Below are 22,669 nucleotides of genomic sequence, written 5' to 3'. Positions count from 1 at the left end.
GGAGAGAGAGGGAGAGAGAGAGAGAGAGAATATCAAGGTGTTGAAGAGGCTCCACACTAGAAGGGCAGTGCAAATCATAACAAATTATTCTAAGTCCACAGCAGATGATCTAATTTTCTCCATGTATCATGTCACCCTGTTAGCAAAAAGGCGATCTATATCAAACATCTTCGGTCAGATGTAATTCTATGATCTGACATTAGACAATACATTTCTGCCAGCTCCCCTAACTGCCTCACAAACCGAGCTGGGTATCTACTCCTACAAACTACAGTATGTAACCTTTTTAAAAGTCACTATACAGGCTTATTCTCCCCGTTGACTTACACTACATTGATCAACTGTGCTTCACTAGTCCCAGAAATTACTCTTAGTATCATGTTGTATCATTGCCCAAGTGTCCTGATAAGTGCCTGACTTTCGCATCATCTCTTCGGTGCCAATAAATCTGATTCTGAACTGAGGAGAGGAGATCACATACTGACTCTTAAGGCCCTTACACGCCAAGAAGATCGTCGATCTGAGTTAGGCCGACCTGACCGTCAGTCGACCCCTAGCTCTTGCGTTGTGTCATGCACCGCTTGAGTAAATTAGTGCATAAGAAGAAGATATGTAGTGAGGAAAGCAAATAAATGACTGTGAGAGCGCACACACAGAAGGCTCTTCTTATTTTTCATCATCATCTCATCTAATCAATCCAATACACAAAAAACAGGCCAAAAATTATGTTAGAATGCTCCTTTTTTGGAATATCTGTTTTTGCACATTGTGTCCATAAGATGGCGATTTCTCAATGACGAACAGATTGCCGCCACCTGATGGCATGGAGAATTATTTTCTCTCACGCAAGCAACGTATGGTGCATTTGGCTGTCAGCTGTAGTCTTTGTGGTGTGTTCAAGTGCAATTCTTTTTCTTTTTTTTACCAAGAACACGGCCTCGTGAAGCAACACCACAGGTGGCATTCGTCGCCACTACTTCTTGACTGTCTGCTTGGTGTGTCAGGGACTTATTAACAATGCTGATGCTTTTCTATAATTGTATCCATTTAATTGTGGAGCTTGTGAATAAAATATGTTTCCCTGTGTGGAGTGGACTGCAGAGGCTGAAACCATTGTTATAGATAGCTTTAATTTCTGTTGAATTTTTGTTCTTTACCACTACTTTATTGCCAATCAAATATTAAGCAATTTGCCCTCTCTTTTTTTTCTCAAATACTAATTATTAAAGAAGGATGAGACAACCATTTTGAAAATGGTGCTTAATTTATTTTAAATAAAAGAAGTTCTATATTTACTCTTACTGCCGGCGCTGTTAAGGTTTTTGTGCAATCACCCCTGCTTGCCACTATGAGCCACAAATACTGTATATACTAATGTTATGAGACATGTTTCATGTTGCGTATATATATGCTTGTATGTTTTTATTTCACATGTACAGTGTGCTTTGGCTGGTGACTTCTCAGACTGGTGGCTGGAGAAGTTTGCCACAGAAACGGATCCAATTCCAGGTCAAAACATAAGCCAGATGCCTTGGCAGGGCTTTTAAAGGGCTGTTGTAATGATAAAGGGTTACATACCCAACTGTGTTTTTGAAGCTGGTAACACTGCTCCATTCCCACTTCAAAGACCCGTCTGTGTTCCTCTTCCCATTCCTGTGTTGATAAATGGGGTTAATTTGTGAAAAGGTCTCCTGTACAGTTTGTGTACAGCTTTCAGACCCCTGGAAGACTGACAGCAGATCTGAGAGACCACAAAGATGATTGGGGGGGGGGGCAGCAGGAGAGACTCTCACCTGGTAGTGATTGTAAGGCCCCAAAACTGAGCTGAGACTAGAGAAAGGAATGGTACTTTAGGGGGTGGGGGTAGGGTATCCCATGGGGAACCTTGCTCCCTGAGGACATCTACTCATTTAAAACAGGTTTACACCAAGAAACAGCTGGAACTGGTTGCGATGAAGTGCTGTGCGGGCCCCCACCCCGGCTCCCCTGAGTCAAAATCACCAGAGTGTGTTACTGCGGCCAGACTAATGGCCCAAATGAGGATGAGGATGTAGAAATGGCATGATGTTTGATGTCTCTCCAGCTTCATGAAAAAACAAGGTTCTCAGCTGTGGCTCCATGTGTTATTATGCTTCAGTGCCTTAAATTAGGCACTGTTTGGCCAATCTCTTGTCCATTTGTAGGTATGATTCACATTGTTTGCTTTTTGTGTAAAGATTATATCTATAGGCTTTTAAACCAGAGAATTTTAAATAAAGGTAAAATCCATATTCAGTTATACTGTTTTGTTTATACATTTAATGTCACTGATCTTTTGATGGAATTATACCGGGCTTCTTTAATTGTTGATACAAAGTTATGAGTGATGGTGTATTTCATGTCTACAGTACTTGCTAGATGGTGATGGTAAACATGTGTCCTGTAGAAAGGAATATTTTTTTCCTTTTTTTAAAAGAAATTAAATATGATAAACCATGTTGTTGCATCATCACGATTTCAAGATGTTCTTGGCAAGTTCACTGTAGTCTTGATTGCAAGCAATTTTTCATTTCAATGATGCAAAATAACAATCCTTCACAAGCCAAAAAGTCAACACACTTGAAATGGGTGTTATAAGGCGAGGAGGACGTTTGTTATCTAAAGATTGTTTATATCATACAGCAGGATGATGTATAGCATCTGCTAAACAGATCAGTTTGCCCAATATACTGAAACACAGCCTATTTTCTCACTGACCTCTAGAGCTATTTTGCCATGAAAAACCTTTGGTTTTATGAACCCAGGGTTTTAGATATCCATCTTTATGATTATGGCATCCATCCCATTATAGTGAAGGTAAAATAAATGTAGTTTGCGGTTTTAAAAATAACAGAGACCATGTTTGTGTTACTCTGGTTGATTCACAGAGCACATGTTTTTCTGTAATTTTGGTAAACTGACACTTTAACATCATGAACTTTGAAAATGAAATCATTCACTCAGTAGGTTTGAAGTTTATCTCTTATTTAGAAGAGGTGATATTGTATGGGAAATCAAGATCCATCACAAAGTCAATAACAGACTCAGGGAATGTAAATAAACCTTCAGATGTATTATGTTAAAAGTATAGTTTGAGCATTCGTGCACTGCAATGTCTGAAGGTTTAACGTTCTACCTCTGGAGACGTGCTGTCAAAGGACTGAGTCATGACATGAATAAAAAATGAAAAAAATAATAATTAATTCAAACCAAGTGCTTTGGATTTAGGAGGGGTTAATCAGGGCTCCCCTGCTACCTCAACTTGTCCAGGTTGGAGAATGGATCGCTTTGCAAAAACATATATTTATAACAAAATAAACATTGGACCCACGGGGACATTTGTGGCAGTTTTGTTTGTAGCAGTATTGAAAACCAACGTCATCCTACATTTAAAACAGTATTGCTCACTTGCACGGGGACACATTTTTTACTTGGGTGTCAAAACAAACTGACATTAAGCTATTATATTTACGTGACTACCCGTTTAGCTTCTTCTTCTTCAGGGTGATTAACAATTTGTAAGTTCATAGCATTCTCAGTAATTTCTCTAGAGATGCATAATGTACCCTTGCTGAATATATTATCCTGAGGCCTAATAGTAAATTTACCTTGTTACAGTATGAAGAATTGCCTCTAAGGTAACCAGGGCATTTCTGAGCCTGCTATACAGCACACCCACCTGTGGTTGTAAACAGTAAGACACTATCCATCTAAACGGCATTAAATCAGATCTACCATCTGCCTTAGGGGTTGTGAGGCCGATGAAATAGATACGCTACCTGGAGCGGACAGATAAATTCCTGTGGTTTTAGTTACCAAACCATCAGCATGCTGTGAAAAACCTTGGAAATTCTGAACAACTAGCACATTCTATCATAAAATATTGTTCAGCACACTTGATAAACTTCCACGAAATGCTAAATGCAGTGCCAGCATGGAAATAGATTTATATCAAAATAATGTTGTATATCTTATCTGCTGACAAAAGTTTTGACACAAACACAGAAAATAGATAATTCCTTAGAAGCCATCACAAATCATGAATGGTTTGGTCCACAGGGAGCAAATTCTCTGAATGACCCAGAGCCGGGTGAGAAGTGGCTCTCGAGATGAGCGGTTTCGGGTAAACCTCAGCGCTGGAACCATGAAAAGCATGACAGAAAAGACTCGGCTGCCAGTATTTTCATGCTGTGGTGGACAACGGCGAATGTTATATACTCAACCGTTGAGCCAACTTTGGTCAGTGTCCCTGTGGGCGACTGCCATATAGTTTCAGGCTGGAATTTCAGGACCAGAAACAGGAGAGAAGAATGAATGTGGGACAGGGAAGCAGCTAGAAAATCCGGATCCTGATTCCTGAATAATGAATATTTGTAATTTCTGACATTTTTAAACTTTTTGCTCCTAATTGAGGATCACTTATGTAGTGTAGATGACTCTCCCACTTCCTCTCTGCCTTGTTGACTGTTCAAGAGTGTGTATCAGATAGGAAATTGCTCGATATTTTAATGACATTAAATTGAAGTTGGAGAAAAGTGGGATCATCAAATGGATGGAAATTATTAGGCGTAACAGTCAAATGAATCAGGTAACCCCGGGTAACAAGACTAAAGCTAAGGGCAGTGTCTCGTTGAGGTCTCTGTAGAAACTGCCAAAGAGGAAGAGAGAATAGTGAGAGGCAACATAAGAAGCAAGGGGAATCCGGGGAATGGTGGCATAAAACTGAAACAGATATGTAGGAGGACTGAACTGGTTTACGTGATTAGAAGTGGATGGATGAAAAGCACAGGGCTGCTCTTGTTCTTCAGCCTGTGTTAAATTTAACTTTATTAACTTGCGTTTTCCACCGTGGTGGAACTGTTTACATCCCGTTTCAGCACTCAAAGGGGGAAACTGCCTCAGAGAAAGTCATTTGTACTGTATTTCCACCACATGGCATGGCTCTGCTCGACACGGCTGACTTTTTTGGTGCCTTTTTGTCTTGATGTTTTCCTCTGGGGTTGGTGTCCCATCAGTGTAGGCAGGAGTCTCAGCTGATCGCCACAGAATCAACGTTGGCGCCTAGGCACCTTGACCGAGGTGATCAACTTTTGCTAATGCAAAACCAAAAAAAGAGTGAGTTGAGTTGAGCCGTACCATGCAATGGAAAGCGCAATTACACTCACACACCCACTGTGACTCAGACAGTCAATACTGCAGCCTCAGGAACTACTGGTGCTTCTGACCCTCTGGACATACTTTCATTGATTGAAAAAAAGTCAAAGGGGCAGGAGAATGTCAGTGGAGTCACAGCTTAGTGATTTTACATGAGCTGAGCAGTCTGAGGCCCACAGTGTCGTCATTTCTTCTGTTTTCATGTGAAGAATTGAGTGAGTGAAAGAAGAACTTGTAGATTAGACTCAGATGTCCACAGTATTCTATAACAGTAGTTTATATGACAGTAGAAGTTACAAGAAAATCTAGTTTTATTGAGGCCACCCTATTTATGTACTTTATGTTTCAAAGTATTTTGGCAGTAACATTATTCTGCAGCATTGATTCAGAGGTGTTACAGAGAGCCGCTTCTGTTACTTTCTCATGCTGGAGGCCAGTGGAGACATTTTTAGCTTGGCGCTGTATTCTAGCAATTAAAATGCCTCCAGAAATGAGCAGTTAGTCTCTGTTGTTTTTCTCTTCCTATAATAGACAGTAGCTATTCCCCATATAGCCAAAAGTATTGGCTCTACACGGAGGCACACTAATTAACCCCTTTTCTATTCCACACACAAACATTCATACACACTCACACATCCCAACATTATTAATGCAGGATTGTCAGCCAGTGTCATGGCCTTGTGTAATTTGAAATAACAGTATGAATATATTATTTTATAATTAAGCCCACAAGACTTAAATCTGATAAATAGTCTGCTCAACCCATTGTGTGCTGAGGGAACTATTTCATGATCAGAGTTTAAGCATGAAAACCTACTGAGATTCAGTGTGTTAGTCACACAGATTGCATTTCAATAACGGCGCTTCTATGGACCTTACATATTTAAACAATCAGTTTGGACCCAAATAGCCAACCTCATATTTCCACTATATCTTATTTTCCTTTTCATTAACAATTAAACCACTGAAAGCATTTATTTTTACTTCAAAAAATTCCCAGCCCAATTACCTGAAGCTGTTTGCCATTGGAACTGATCCATGTTTTTATTCAAATTGATGTTATATTTTTCTATAATCAATAATGACAGACCACAGAGACCACAAACCTGTTATTAATTTAAAAACCATCTCATCTCCATAAAAGTGATTGAGTGGGTAACCGCAAAATATAATTACACCACTCAGCTTTGGGGGAGTGAGATAGAGACAGAGGCAGATGATGATGATGATGATGACGATGATGACAACAATGATGATGATGAGGATACTAACCTTTGACTTTGGCCAAAGACCCTCCACTGTGGCAGACAACTGCAGCCAAAGGTTAAGCATGAATACGGTCCCAGCAAGTGTGCAGCAACCGGAGGCCGGAGCCCGCCTCCTGGGCCTTTTGTTGAGTTGCCTACCTGATTGGTCAGCTAAGGGTGTATCTTTGAGATCGCCCTGTGCTATCTGCAGCAGTGGGGATCTCACAAAGGGAACCAGCAGATGACATGGACCCAGCGGATTAAGGTCAGACATCAGTTTGCATTCTCTTTCACAGGATTACTGAAGCAACCCCATTGCACATTGAAGATCTCCACTGGCTGATATGAATGTATTGAGATCCTATTGTTAAGAAGTTGTATCTGGATATAATAACCTATCCTTTATTGTATTTGCCAATGTTGGTCTTGTCCTGATAAGAACTAATCAGGGGTCAAAGGTAGCTTGTTCCCAGGGCCCAAAAGCTCTCCAGTGGTGTTTTCATCCACTGATGATAAAACAAGAGATTAGTCACATTCTAATCTCTAAACCTCCACTTCCAACATGCAGCTGCAGTTTCCCCGCACATTACTGAAACTGATATTTAGCATTCTGATTTCATACAATTACTTTATTGTCATATTTGTATTGTTCACAAAAATGTATGATCCATAGAGGGGGATTGTTGAAGTTTTTGAAGCACTGTTCTCTCCAGTCAAATATTTAATTTGCTTTACAGTTGTTGAGCCAATAAGTAATTGTCCCACTTTGAGCTTTGGCCAGCTTCTTGGGCAACAAGGCACTACTCTGCAGACACAAAAACTGGTTCCTTTAGTGGGCCCTGGTGTTTTGTTTATGAAGTCCCCAGAACAGACCCTGCACATAATAGAGTGATTACATCTCCCAGCTGCGGCCTTGAGGCCACTTGGGTATCCCCAGGGATGAGGAGGAAATCTACTCATGCACTCTACCACCTGAGTTCTGACCGGGATAACTGATTAAAAACAAATTAAGAAATTAATGAGGGAAGATTGTAACCAGTGACTGATAACATCAATAATATCCTATTCTAGGCTTATGATAATGTCAGGATAAATGTAAGATATTATCCAAGTCACATCGTAGTTGGGCATTTGGCTTTTAGCTACAATGCTCATGTCTGGAGCATATCAAGTAAATACTTCATTGTCTGAAGAACAGTGAGCCGGGACAAATGTTTGGAGATTTTTAGGCTACATTATCCACCACTAATGTAATGCCAGTATCTAAGAGAGGGAGTTCGAATTGAGCTGCAGTCTAAACTGCTGGAAGAGACTCTTGACTGGAGTGCATGCACATGCACTCTCAAAACGTGTTTAGTTTTCTACAGAGCAGTCCAGTTTGGACTCAGGAATGCCTACACAGCCAGTGTGTTTTGCAAACGTTTCACTCTTACAGGCAATGACCTATGGGAAAAAAAGAAGTAGTGAGGAAAAGGTAGTGGGGTGGAGCAGCTTTTGGCCGTAGTAGAGGTGGTTGTAAACAGTCTGAGAAGGTATCTGAAGCTCTCTCGTCTCCAGCATCCAGTCTCCAGTCTCTTGGCGTTTGCATGTCGTCTTATCCAGCAGTTCTGTGCCCGGGGGGCCCCGGCTTTACTGAAGGGCCTTACTGGATAATGGCCCATTTCTTTCAGGCAGCCGAGAGAGAGAGAGAGCCAGAGCAGAAGTACCTTATCTGGCAACTAGCCATCCTCACCATTACCACCAGTGACCCCCATGAGGGATTTATATATTTATACATTTACACACACACACACACACCATTCGTCTTGCCTCGCAGGAGGTTCACGTCGTTCGCCCTTGACCACGTAAGTTATGCAAGACTTTATAGATTAATAGTCAAGGGGAAAATGTGTCCCTCCGTGGAATAGTAGCGACACGGAGAGGTAAACAAACCGTGTCGCTGGAGGCTGTGCGTGACAGGGCCTCTGTTGGGAAACCGCCCGAAGTCCCGTTTCAGGCTGGAATGATGTCATTCCAAAGGGGAACAGCACAGTGTAGTTCAGGCCGCACGATGAGAACAGGCTGTTTTTATTAATGCACAAAAACGATAACCAGGAAAGGTGGAGTTTTGTTTATGTCCTATGTTTACACTAAAAAAAGGACTACTAATATACAGTGACTAATATACAGTGACATACTGTAAAGCACTCATACATGGGCTCATGCAGAGACCACCCATCATGGAATATATATGTCTCTCACACAACTACATTACGGTATTAAACCCAAGGCATTTTTATAATGCTGTTGTGTTATGTTAAGGTTTCCAGATTTAGGTTGCAGAGAGTTATGTATTATCTTATGGGGCCAGAGAGGAGATACAGGTCTAGCATAACCTGTATGTGTGGATTTAACCCATCAGCAAGCTCAACACAAACAAGGCAAACCCCCTAACTCAGCAATTTTACAGTTTAGAGATGGTAATTCACAAACACCAACATATTTTCCTAAGTGACACTTTAACTACATTTTTGTGGAACCCAAACTAAACGGTCTGACTAGTTACTAAATCAGCTACGTTGAGTACTCACCCCCGGTGGGGTACTAGGGTGTTGTGTATCATTCTGAACTTGTCATTTAACACTCCTGTTTACATAGTTACTCCAAATGTGGTCTGTCTTTGTAATAACACATTCTCCTGCCGATAATAAATCCTGTGGCTGTACTGGAAATTGCTTTAGGCCTCTAATGTTTCTTGCTACATGTGAGTTGGACTCAGAATAACGATATCTATTAACACAAAAGCGCCAGGAGAAGACTGGCATCTGATTTTTGAAACGGATCACATTCTTGCTAGAAAATCCCATTACATTGGATATTTTCCCTTTTCTCTTTAGACGGTCAGTAATTGAGCTTTAATTGTAACCACAATGGTTTTAAAATGGGCTTATCCCTTCTGTAGCTGTTCTCCATGTAGCTGCTGCAGGGAGAGAGAAGGACCACAAGGGGAAGTGGGAGGCTTGGGTCTGCTCCACAGCCAGCTCGTCTCCCCTGGAAAATACAAGATGCCTTCCCGTGCCAGGAATCTGCAGAGTGAGAGGGAATAGTGAATGAAAGCAGGGAAAATGTTAGTGTACATGCTACCGGCCAAGAAGGCAAAAGGAGAAGATGGTTCATATTCCTAAAATTCAACAATCTTCTGAGGAGAGGAAAGTGCAAGCAAAAAAGAACTGGAGGAGGAAAATAAAGAAAAAAAGAACTGGCATTTAACCTCAGTAATAAGAAGCTAACGTGGTTAAAGAAAGACAAATAAAAGTCTGTGGCCGAGTTTTCTGATTACACTGTGAAAAACTGTGTAGATGGAGAATTAAATATTTAATTTCTTGGACTACCATGAGGTAAACATTATGGCTTCAAAAGTCCTCAATTTGACCTTATGATACAGCACTTAGGAAGGTAAAACACAGGTTATAATATTTTACAGATTCCGGGGACCCAGACCTGTCACCAACTTGATCATAGAGATATGTTAAGTACAGTACAAATTTGAGGAGTTTTTAGGTTTATGCTACTTTGCAGAAGAAGAAGAATGTTTCCAGTTGATGCTGTGACCGATCTAACCTAGATGTCAAGACATCCTTACACCTGAAAAATCACCAATTCAAAACCTGCTGGAATAGTACCTATGTATTAGCATGAACTATAAACCTGAGCACCTACTGTACTAATATTATTTTTAGAATTCACATTTACATCAGTCAGAGCACTGCATCTACCAACTGATATGATGCTGTATTTTAAACATAATCACATAGTTTTAGTCACACGCAGGGGAGGAATGTAACTAAGTGTATTTACTTAAGGACTGTTCTGAAGTACAATTTTGAGGTAACGTGTGTATTTCAGTTTTATGCAACTTTATATTTCTGCTACACTACATTTCAGAGGGAATTGTTGCATTTTTCACTTCACTACATTTATTTGACACTCTTACTTTTTAACTTTCTAACTTACTTTTTAAATATAAAATCATATGAAACAATGACATTATTTTGATGATAATAGTTCTCTACTTTTCCTTAAGTAATGTTTTGAACTCAGGACTTTTACTTCTAATTGAGTATTTTTGGACTATATTATTTCTACTTTATAGCTCTGTCCACAGACACTATATAGGTGAAGGACACCAGTGAAGGTGTGAACCAAGATTTATTTTGACTGCCAAAATTGCTGAATTATAATTAGTTTAGTAAATCCCCCCCACCCTCAGTAGGCTTCTTGTTTGTGAAAGAGGCTGTGATTAAATCATATTCCAGGATTTAATTGCTTGTGAGTGTGAGAATAAGCCTCTGGGGAAAATAATGCAATCCACTGTGCGCTGACTAATCATACCTATATATTCAAACACACACACGCACACACACACGTCCAGTGTTATTAGGGCATCATTTAGTGCTTATATCATCATTACAATTCGATGTTGCTTTTAGAAACTACAGAGGGATTAACTCATCTCTAAGGTTTTTTGGGATGGGTTTTCGTCATGCCATTCAAAAATCTCCCTCCTGATGTTTCGCTGCTTGGTGATTATTTGCCCACTGTCTGGATAGTAAGTAGGCCTAGCCTAAGTTGTGATATTAAAGGGACGCTGCCGCTCCCTCAGGCACTCTCCACTGTTTTCCCCTTTGATACAGGTTTGTGTAGGTGAGCATGTGTTCAGTGGCAGTGATTTGAATACAAAATTAACTTTCTGACCGCTCAGCATTTACAGTGTAATGGTGACACCGTGTGGTACAAAGTTATACTTGCAGCCTGCCGCCTGAAAATGGCGTCTTTACGTGTCTACACAGTTTGGCATATAGCTACTACCTCACTGCTTTCCCGTCAGTCACTGTTGAAAGTTTTCCCATTTCATTAAAACCCGGACAGGTAGTAAATATTTGAATTATCTGCGGGTACAATGAAGAGCTGATTAATGTCTGTTGCCAGGTAAACTAGCTGGTAAATTAACTTTGAACTTCCGGAGGTTGTACCGACATCTAAATCAGATAATCACTGGTTTAATCCAAATTGCGGGCATTACAAAACCAGTTATTCTCCACCATTGGACATATACACCTTTAACAGCTGTATTAACATGCAGTCTTGTCAATAACTTACTAATTAAGTTCCAGTATTGCGCCATGGTCCTTAGTCTACTGTATACACATCCTGCCAACCTCATTCATCTGACTGCAGTACTTCTGTTGGACAGCAGGTGGCAATATAATGCAGTGTTAGCTAGCTTGTTGCCAGTATGTGTGCCGTAGACAGTACAGTTTATGATGTGTAAAGGTAAACCACCGTCTACGGTGAAAAATAACAAGAAACCACAAGAGGCTGTGCAACAACACAGTATTTGAGTTTTGATATGAAAGTTGGTCTGTGGAGGCAGATATTGATCCATTTCATGTACCTGTTTACTGCCTCTATCCAACACACCTCACTCTACACAAGTGTGGCTAATTAGTGCAGTTTAGGGAAAGGGCAGCATCTCAAGTGTCATTTTGTCAACCATATATGTGAGGCTGCTATCTTTTGTTAATTGCTACTTTCCTGATTTATAATCATATTTTTTATGCATTGTGTATTTTTTTAATTATGTGGATTTGGGATATCTTTTTTAATCGATTATTTATACTTGCACCTTTATTAATATTTTGTATTCACACTCATTGTATTTGCATTCTTTCCTACTAATGATGCACAATTTCCCCTGAGACACATAAAGTTCTATCTTATCTAATTTTGGAGAAAACTCTGTAAACATCATCAACAGATCTTTGACTAGCCTTCATTCCTTGTCTTCTTTTGGATGCATAATTAATTCATGTATTAACTAGTCCTTACTTTTTTAACAGACAAATTAACAGACAAATTAACACCTGACACCTCTCAGCTTGCCAGCACTCTTGTACAGTGTAAACCTGTTGCAGTAGTGGCATACTTTTTGCAGGAAAGGATCACTTGGGTGTGAGATGAGTGACAGCACACAGCAGAGTGCTGTCAGTGGCATTTGCAAGTCAATGCTTAGAGTTAACCTCTTCACTTTCCCTTCAGTGCTGATCAACCACCTAAATTCAGAATCAACCTCAGAAAAGTATCTAAGAATTCCACTGAAACATATGAAATTATCTTGACACCATGAGGAAACTTTCTAGAAGTCCTCTTACTTCATTCTTATTTCCTCCGTGAGCATGCAGTGTAATTTTGGTAGTTCTTGGCTGAAAATGTGCAAACTGATGCATTCATAGAAATCTAGAAAGTCAATGAGATCTTAGTCAACTTCACTACAGAGAGACACAAATCATCACATTGTTCTGTTTTTAAAGAAAGAAGTGCTGGTGAAAAGAAGAGGTTTACATTCCCTGTTCCAGAGGTAATGCTGGCCCGGGTTATGATGAAAATGTCCTATTTCCAAAAAGAAAGAACTATTTAGCAAACACCACAGAAGTAGATGATGGAGTATTGATCTCTTCAGTGGAGGAGACTTATGAGCAACAACATTACGGCACTGAAATTCCTGAGTTCCCACATACGCATGCCTGTGGGCGTAAATGTGTCAGCGTCTGTTTTATGTGTACATACGTGTACGTATGTGTGTCACAGAGGGTATTTATTTGTATCTGCCTGCAAGGTGGAGAGGATGTGTGTGTGTGTGTGTGTGTGTGTGTGTGTGTGTGTGTGTGTGTGTGTGTGTGTGTGTGTGTGTGTGCATAGTTGCTGCTGATGTGGGTCATTACCCCTTCTTTCCCCCAGGGGCCATGCAGCAGGAGAGGGCAGAAGGGGAGGGGATTTGTCGGTGGGTGGATGGGACTGTGGGGGGGGGGGGGGGGGGGGGGGGGGGGGGGGGGGGGGGGATTGAGATTGCCTGCGTGGATGTGTGTGAGTTAGCGGGGTGGGGGTGTCCCAGAGGAATAGAGAACAATAAATCACAGTGCCGTCTGCGCTGACACCCAGCATGTCTGATGAGGGCAAAGTGAGGTGGTGGTGAGGAGGGCTGTGGGGGTGGAGGCGGGCACCACCATGACAACACTGTGGCCTTGTCTTGCTGTCACTCAAGCCCACGCTGGGCAGTAGCCATTCTCGACCCCACTGGAGAAATTGAGAAGAAGTGGTGGGGCGGAGAGAAAATAGGGACACCACAAAACCAAAAGATTATGACCGGAACCAAAACACCTTACTCCAACATCATCTTTTTCCTCATGAGATACCCTTTTTTTTTTTCTTCCTTTTGATTTTAAAGATGAACTCTGTCTGCTGCTGAGTTGACCAAAGTTAAACTAAAGGAAAATTCTGCCCTTTAAATGGCTTCCATGGTGGAAGGTCATTGATTTGGGTTCTAGAGCTTATTTTTCTTTATGAAATGTAATTTTGACTGCTTAAAGAGTGGTTAGTGGTGTTTTTTTATTTTCTTTAACGTTTTAATAAAAAGGGAAAGGAACTCCAGAGCCTACTATGTGCGTGAATAATGAGAATAAAAACATGAGAATGTGGGCTTTCTATGTCAGGAAATAAATGTAGTTGCAGCCCTCAAAATGCAGCATATCTTGCAGTTTCAATATATTGTGGTCTGTAGTGGCTATACTGCTATTGGAGAAAATGGTTTCCCTGCTGGGTCTATGATGGTCTCCTACCGGTATGATTGTTCCACAATTGTAGGTCTGAAAAGAAGGCCTTGCTCTTTGAATCTGATGTTTACAATGGATGTGATTGACCATATTTCCATAAGCTCTAGTGGAAATATACTGAAGTGGTCATCTAGATTTGGCCATTCATCACTGGTGTTTAATAAAAAAAAAAAACGCTCTAACAAACAACAAGACGGGGCAAAGAAATGCACAGTACATCAGCAATACTGTCAATTCCACTGTTGTTTGAGTGGATTTTTCTTGTGATTTTTAGAGTTTCTGCACATCAACGTTTATAGATGGTTAATTAGTATACAATCCTGTATCTGCCAGTCTCACTGGAGAGAGCACCAGACAAGTGAAGCCTTTTGATGCAAAACATTGTAATGCTGCCTTCCAATGAACAAAAGAAAATATACGATTATGATCTTTTTGACCGGATATCTGTCCCGTAGACTTTGTCCAGTGTTATTAGGGCATCATTTAGTGCTAATATCATCATCACAGTTTGACGCTGATGTTGCTGTTAGCAACTAGGGATTAAGTCGTTTCTGAGGTTTCCTGGAAAATGAACTTGTTTTTGTCCCCTCATTTGAAAAGCTTGGTGATTATTTGCCCACTGTATGGATAACGGGTGGTTTGGGCTCCCACTGCTGTTTTTTTTTCCACGCCTTAAGTTGTGATAATAAAGGGATGCTGCCGCTCCCTCAGGCACTCTCCACTGTTTTGCTCTTTGATACAGGTGTGTGTAGGTGAGCATGTGTTTAGTGGCAGCCCGCATACATTTGTTCAACAGAATAGTCCCTTTACAACTTCACACCACCGAGCCAAAACCAAAAGCTCCCATAGCATTACGGCCATTGTGTCCCGAACCATTGTGGGACCACTTTGATGTCCCGTTGTTCTGAGCCTCTGTGGAGGAGAGAAGGGCACTGTGGACTTGGAGTATTTAATCACTGGCGCTCAGCCAACACACACACACACACACACACACACCTAGCACACTCCTTCATCTGACCTGCCAATAACAATAATATGTGTCCTTCACTTATCATTTTCTATCATCTATTATATTACGCCTCCCCCCAGCAAAACGTAACGGAGCCTCATAGATCCTGTGCACCCCCACCCTGCTGCCCAGCAAAACACACACACACACACACACACACACACACACACACACACACCAACACACCAACATGAAACATCTCCCCGTGCAGCAGCAGACTGCAAAGCACTGCATTCCTCATGACTTTTTTTCTAATAAATGTGATCCCAGAATCCGGGAGGGAGACCAGCACTGTGCATTAAAATTCATGGGAAAAAATGGCAATAAAATCTTTCTTTCTCTCTCTCTCTCTCTCTTTCCCTCTTTCTGTCCTTCTCTCTCCACTCTCTTCTGGCTCCCCTCACCCTTCCCTCTTTTTCATTCCCTCACTTGTCTGCTCAACACACATGCACCCGGCGCACACACACACTTTTTTTTCCATCACCCGTGTGCACTCTCCTCGTTCAATCTCTAACCCTCCTACTGGCTCGTCTTTCTCATAACCCCCCTGCTGTCCTTCATCCTTTATTCTCTTCCTCCTCCCTTCCTCCCTCCCTTTTTCCCTCCCTCCCTGTCTCCCCCTCTGCGTTTCCTCTCTCTGTCTTTTTCTCTCTCTCTCTCTCTCTCTCTCTCTCTCTCTCTCTCTCTCTCTCTCTCACACACACACACACACACACACACACACACACATCTATATTTTCCAACTCCACCTCTGGCAGGTTGTGATTTCCACTGTCAGAAATTGCTTTTTCAATATCTCTCTCTCTCTAATTATGAGCCCCGCCAAAGGGGTCGTGCCACCAGAATACCAATTTTTTTCCACCATTTCTCCTTTCTTACCCAGAATAATTCTCATTTTCCAGGTGACAACAATGCGCATATTCAATGTACGCCTATGCAAGCGTTGCAGCATTATCACTGTTGTATTTCTGTGGCTTCAGCTGCCTTCTTGGGGTGTGATTTAGATGTATTTGGTATTTTCATGTTTGGTCAGCTCCCTGTGGTCATGATTCATTTTTGACATCTAGAAATGAGCAGTAGGCGGCAGAAGTTAGAGCAAAGTCTATTTATTTCCACATCAACAGGGACGAATTGGGGTAAACGTGAGCTTTTTCAATGCATTGATGGTTTGTGGGGAGAAAAAAAGGAAACCACTGAATCTTGATACAGCAACCACACAACTCCTCATTCTCAAGCACTCCCTGTACCAGGAAAGGGTTAACCACACAGAGCAGTTGTAGCCTGCTTGATTGACGGGCGGAGTGTTGTGCTACCTAAACCCTCCAATCAGCAAACGGTCAGCACGCCCCACGTGGGGGCTCTCAATACTCATTGGCTGATTTTACCAGTGTTTACCGTGCCGAGGCTGAGCCCCACGTGGAGATTTCATTCAATCACTGAACAATTCCTCTGAACCTCTTATTTTTAAAGAAAATGTTGTACATTTTATAAAAAATAAAAATGTTGCCTAATAATTGTGTGGATAGATTTACAATTATCCTAATATATGAGGGTGAATAATTAAAATACAACACTAACAACAGGAAAAAAAGGTATCATCAGGCTTTGAAGAACAGCATTGTGTGAATGCTCGATGCTCTCATTTGCCCAGTATTTAGGCTATAACTATGAATGGTAGATTGAATTGAATATATTTTTCTGCAACAAAAAACATCACCAAAGCTGTCATAAGGTTATTAATTTAAACTGTGGGGGAAAGCAGTGTCTTTAGCGCCCCCCCCTCCTTAAAGAGTGCTACTCATATGTTATGTCCCATTGAGGATCAGAGAAGGGGGGAGTGAGAGTGAGGGACTGGGAGTGTTGTGTGAAAAGAGTGCAGGCCAACGAGCGAGACAAAAGAGGCTGCATTGAATGTGCCGGTGGTGTGTCCGTCTCTGTAGCCACAAGCAAACCACATCCCCCCCCCCCCCCCCCCCCCCCCCCCCCCCCCCCCCCTGGTCTTTATGCTACAGACGGCGAAGACATATCAGGGAGAGAACCCAATTCAGACATTGCAATTGGCGGAAGCGAGAAGTTGAGGACTTGGAAGAAGGCTTCCTTGGACCGGCTGTTTCTCCTCTCCTCTCCCCGTCCTCACTACACGTCGAGTGCGGTGCGGTGTGCGGTTGGAGATATAACCCAGAACAAAGGAGTCTTGAAGCTAGGAATGAGCGAGCTGAGACTAGCTTTGCCATTACCTTTGAAACCGGGCCAAATGCCTCTCTGAGATCAACAATAGTACATCGGCTGCTCGTATTTCTCGAGGAAGCTTTCCGCCCCAAAAGCGAGATAGAAGAAGGACAAAAAAACGCACACGGAGGCACACAAGTCGGCGGCTACAATGTTTCCTCAGAACCGACCACCGGTAAGTAGGCTACGCTACTATGTAACCGTATACACGCGTTTAACGAGGTTATTGTCTGGAACCTCTATTAAAAACAACGCGTGTGTGTTATAAACGCCAGGTTGTTCTTAAAACCGTAGTGAGCATCAATAAGAAAGTACAAGCCCGAAGTGTTTCTTTGTCATCCTTACAGTCTATTTCCGGGGACTCCTTTGTGGGGGGAATTATGATAGGCTGTTACATAGCTACAACATGGTCTCTTGTTTGCCTTTATATTAACGCCCTGTGTATTCTTTGCATTTAGGAAGTTCAGGCACATTGCTGTCAGTAGGGGTTAAGTCCAACTTTGCTGCGTATCTGTGTGTGTGAATCTCATGTCCTTGGTGGTCACCACCAGTTTAGAAACACGGAGCTTCCTTCTCTTCCCATACTCCCATAGAGTTGACCCAGATGATGAAGAGTGTGTGTGTGTGTGTGTGTGTGTGTGTGTGTTTGTCCCTTCCTCACAGGCTGTGAGGAGGAGGGGAGTGAGTCAGCTCGGCTTGTTGACACCTTCACTCAATGGTCTGCCCTTCTCAAGTGGCACTCATTGTTTTAAAAAAAAATAATCTGCTTTTTAAATTTCTTTTCAATCATATCAAGGGAGACTCATTTGATGGATGGAAAACTAGAAGCTTCCCCTTTTCAAGAAGCTAACCGCGATTGCCAAAAGTCCTCTACAAGGGCTAGTAATGTGGCTGTGAAAACGAGAAAGAAATTGGCCCGCTGTCTGTGTTTTGAGATGGATCTCTGCGAGGTTAGGATCGAAATTCATGCTGCATGGCTTTAATTTGTTTTAGTCGAGTTAGGTGGAGAGCTTTTGAGCAGACTGAAATACATAAACACTGGTCCTCCAGCTGTGTGAAGTATCAATTAAGACCTGCTCATTTGCCTAACCCTCATCTACATCCTTCAGCCATGCCACCCTGCACCCCGCCCCTGACCGTGTGTTGACAGGCATTGAAACCAGATTAACTGTGAAATAGAACTTTACGTGTGGATGCCACTTTAATTAAACCTTTTCACAAATTCACAATTGCATGTAAAGACCCAAAACAACATTGTTTTTTGTGTGGTTAGCTTGCATTGTAACTTTAAAAATGTCACCCTTTACTTCCTTAGAGTGATAAAGGGATCTTGTGAGTCCTCTCTTTTGAAACACACAGTGCATACACAAATATCTCTCTTTTTCTCACACACACACACACTCCAGCAGCTGTGTATGTAGTATAGCTGAATGCAGGAGGCGGACTGTGGGTCTGTGGTTTGCACTGTAAACCCAATCCCTCTCATCCAGCCTCTCCTCACTGTGTTCCTGTGAGCACTCCAAACCACATCTTAATGTATGGGCTGGCGTCCCAGGGTGAGAGGAGCAGCCTGTGGCAGGTCTGGGTGGAATGTTTAGGCCGGCGGCCCTGCTTCATTTTGAGTCTCCGCAGAACAGTACCATGTGAGACTGTCCGTCCTCAGAAATTCTCTGGCCATCAGCAGCTCTTGTTTGCACCTCGAAGCGAAGGGCCACTCAACCCTGCAAACAGTTTAATCTCGGAAATGCTAGGCCGGCAGCAACCTGTCATCACTAGATACTGGTCTGCTGTAAAGGATGAGACCCATATATTATATAAACATGACGTGACGTGTGTGTGTGTGTGCGTAATGTGTATATATAGTGGGGAGACCAAGTATTTGATACACTGCGTTACCTGTATAAAAGACACCTGTCCACACACTCAATTACACAGACTCCAGCCTCTCCACAATGGCTAAGACCAGAGAGCAGTGTAAGAACATCAGGGAGAAAATTGTAGACCTGCACAAGGTTGGGATGGGCTACAGGACAATAGGCAAGCATCTTGGTGAGAAGGCAACTGTTATTATTAGAAAATGAGAGAAGTTCAAGATGATGGTCAATTTCCCTCGGTCTGGGGCTCCGTGCAAGATCTCACCTTGTGGGGCGTCAATGATCATGAAGAAGGCGAGGGATCAGACCAGAAATACACGGCAGGACCTGGTCAATGAACTAAAGAGAGCTGGTACCACAGTCTAAAAAAACAAACATTAGTAACACACTACGCCGTCATGGATTAAAATCCTGCAGCGCACGCAAGGTCCCCTGCTCAAGCCAGCGCATGTCCAGGCCCATCTGAAGTTTGCCAATTAACATCTGGATGATCCAGATGAGGAATGGTAGAAGGTCATCTGGTCTGATTAAACAAAAATAGAGCTTTTGGGTCTAAACTCTACTCGCCGTGTTTGGAGGAAGAAGAAAGATGAGTACAACCCCGAGAACACCTTCCCAACTGTGAAACACAGAGGTGGTAATATCATTCTTTGGGGATGCTTTTCTGCAAAGAGGACAGGACGACTATACCGTACTGAGGGGAGGATGGATGGGGCCATGTATCGCGAAATCTGGGCCAACAACCTCCTTCCCTCAGAAAGAGGCTTGAAGATGGGTCGTGGCTGGGTCTTCCAACATGACAACGACTCGAAACACACAGCCAGGGCAACTAAGAAGAGGCTCAGTAAGAAGCATCTCAAGGTCTTGGAGTTGGCTAGCCAGTCTCCAGACCTGAAACCAATAGAAAATCTTTGGATGGAACTGAAAGTCCCTATTGCCCAGCGACAGCTCTCAAACCTGAAGGGTCTGTCTGGAGGACTGGGCCAAAATCCCTGCTGCACTGTGTGCAAACCTGGTCAAGAACTACAGGAAACGTATGATCTCTGTTATAACAAACAAAGGTTTCTGTACCAAATATTAAGTTCTGCTTTTCAGATGTATAAAATACTTCAAATGTCATGCAATAAAATGCAAATGAATTATTTAAAAATCATACAATGTGTTTTTCTGGATTTTTGTTTTAGATTCCGTCTCTCATAGTTGAAGTGTACCTATGATCAAAATAACAGACATCTACATATTTTTTAGGTAGGAAAACCGGCATAATCAGCAGTGTATCAAATGCGTGTTCTCCCCACTGTATCTACATGTTTGGAGCTTGCTAGTGTACTGACCAAATGCAGTGCACACCTAAACTAAACCTCTCCTCACCAGAGATTAAAAGTCCAATTGTGTGTGCCGCTGTAATGAAGTGGTGGTGCCCACATTACAAAAACAGCATTGAAACATTCTTGAACATGCTTCTGGCTCTTATGTGTTCAGATGATTTTTTTCAGATTTTGCCCATTTATAGCACATTATCTGAGAAGTGTAAGGGACATGGCACGATGGCTGGCTGTCGTTAACTTTATTTTTTTTTTTTTTAGCTCTGCCACAGTGACCGAAACATTCACTGCTATGATGTAGACACAGACATAAATGGATAAAAAGAGGAAAGCTATAACTCACTAAAAGGTGTCCAATGTCCATCCGTTTGCTTTGGGGTGGGGGGAGTAGATTTAAAGATCTTTCTGTTGCCAAAGTAGACCTGATCTGTGTGAGATAGTGTAATTATCAGTGAGTTATCAAAGACATCCAAACTTCTAATAGGTCAGAATAAGGTTGGTCAAAATATTACCAAAATCCCTCTGCCAACCATTTTATCCTGAGCAATGCCTTAGACTGGGCGAGAGGTTGTGAATAGGCTACTTTTGTGGGTGAACCGTGGTTCAATATTTGTAGCTTAGCCAGTCGTTTATACATATTTTATAGCACGCAATTTGTCTTTTTTTTTTTTTTTTTTTTTTTACATAATCACTGTTTTTGTTTAACTGCAATTCATTGCTAACATTAGCTAAGGTCCTAAAAATAGTGTTTTTATGATCGTAAAGAGACTTTATAGGCTGTGTACCTGTCTCCTTACACTATCTGGGTCACATAATAGTGATATAACCAAAAGATGAGTCTTAGGATTCATTCAAAATACTAATTTGGTTGCAAAAGTAATGCATACATATTTTTTAAATTGGACTGAAACAGACATTTATATTGGTAATAGTAATTATTTCTGGGACAGTTAATTGTACAGTAAAATTTGGAATTATTACATCCCTAGTTGGTACACACTGTAGACAGCTTGGGTGTGTAATATAAGTACTATTGTCTTCCAAACAAGTGTTGATAAGATTATACAGTTAAAATGGATTTGTTTGACTTGCTTGTCCCAATGGACTCTTTTGAAAGGCTCACTTTATGAGGCACAGGCCCCCGGGGACTGTACCTTTCCAAAGTCATAGATGTGTCTTGTCAATGTATGTTAAAATTAATGTTATGGCACACTACAGACTCCAACACTTAAGACCTTTTCTTAGTTCTATAATGGGTTGGTGTCACCTGAGATCTGTAATTAGTTAAATATGTAATCCAAAACCCAACCTAGCACCAATGCCATATTACAAAGTGGATGTTGTGGTGCCAGTTGATGCTTTTTTAACTGATATTTAAGTACTTGGTGACTTCACATCACAACCATGTGGACGTTAGTGCAGTGCCACAAAGCCTGTGCTAACTTAACAGCTGAACTTAACACATTACACAGTTGAGTTTCAAAATGTCAACATTGATGTTAGGACCTTTTTTGAGAGTTTTGGGGCTGGGAAATGAAGACCTGTAATTGATTTAAGGAAAAATGTTTTAAACTGAATACTTGCCTAAACCTTGATGTGTGTATCTCCCATCTCCCCTCATCATACCAATCCCTTCAAGGAGGTGGTCTTTCTAAATGTCTAGTCAGTAAAGATAATTAAGGTAGGGGACAAACTGTAGTGGGGGGGAGTACTTGAGTAAGTGAGTTGAGGCCTTTCCTTGTCTTTTTAGAGCTAACATTGAGCAAGCATCCATGCCCCACGTCCTAGCATGCTTTTAGCTCTTTATCACCACTGTTGTCCAGGGGTGAGAGTGTGGCTATTGATCAGGAGTCCGCCTGCTTTGCTCAGCCACCGATTAGATGGAGACAGAGAGGGAGAGAGAAAAAGAAAAGGCAGAAGGAAAAGATGCTGAATGGATCTCAGGTTTACACAAGCTGTTGTGGAGGTGCGCCGTGGTGGAAGGAACAAATGAACTGAGGGGGTTACCTAATAAAAGAAAGCACCTCCAGCAATTAAGCCAGCTGACAGGCAAACTGTGGAGCCTCGCTAATGTGGGCTGACAGCAGGGGGATTTGAATAACGAGGCTTGCGGGAGGATGGAGAGAGGAATGAGGATGTGGAGGGGGTCGGGGGGGGGGGGGGG

General features: G+C 41.9%; 1 protein-coding gene and 1 long non-coding RNA gene across 6 annotated transcripts in view; one reads left to right on the top strand and one right to left on the bottom strand.

Moving 5' to 3' along the window:
- Positions 1-11,379: 11,379 nt before the first annotated feature.
- Positions 11,380-22,669, top strand: part of LOC117951120 (transducin-like enhancer protein 1) — a 43,118-nt gene continuing 31,828 nt past the window's right edge. For 2 of the 5 annotated variants that reach the window (XM_034882664.1, XM_034882665.1), the window contains exon 1: positions 16,932-17,481. In XM_034882664.1, coding sequence (XP_034738555.1) covers positions 17,458-17,481 — 24 coding nt within the window. In that variant the 5' untranslated portion in view covers positions 16,932-17,457. Of the gene's footprint in view, positions 11,400-16,930; positions 17,482-22,669 lie in introns of those variants that run through there. The other 3 variants (XM_034882668.1, XM_034882663.1, XM_034882666.1) reach the window with 3 other exon arrangements.
- Positions 18,339-22,669, bottom strand: part of LOC117951121 — a 14,494-nt gene continuing 10,163 nt past the window's right edge. Inside the window, exon 3 of the long non-coding RNA XR_004658059.1 lies at positions 18,339-18,350. This is a non-coding gene — a long non-coding RNA (uncharacterized LOC117951121). The remainder of the gene's footprint in view (positions 18,351-22,669) is intronic.

Source organism: Etheostoma cragini, chromosome 9 (genome assembly GCF_013103735.1).
Source record: "Etheostoma cragini isolate CJK2018 chromosome 9, CSU_Ecrag_1.0, whole genome shotgun sequence".
NCBI classification, from domain to species: domain Eukaryota; kingdom Metazoa; phylum Chordata; class Actinopteri; order Perciformes; family Percidae; genus Etheostoma; species Etheostoma cragini.
The sequence above is the reverse complement of the archived record's forward strand: the minus strand, read 5'-3'. Positions and strand labels throughout refer to the sequence as shown.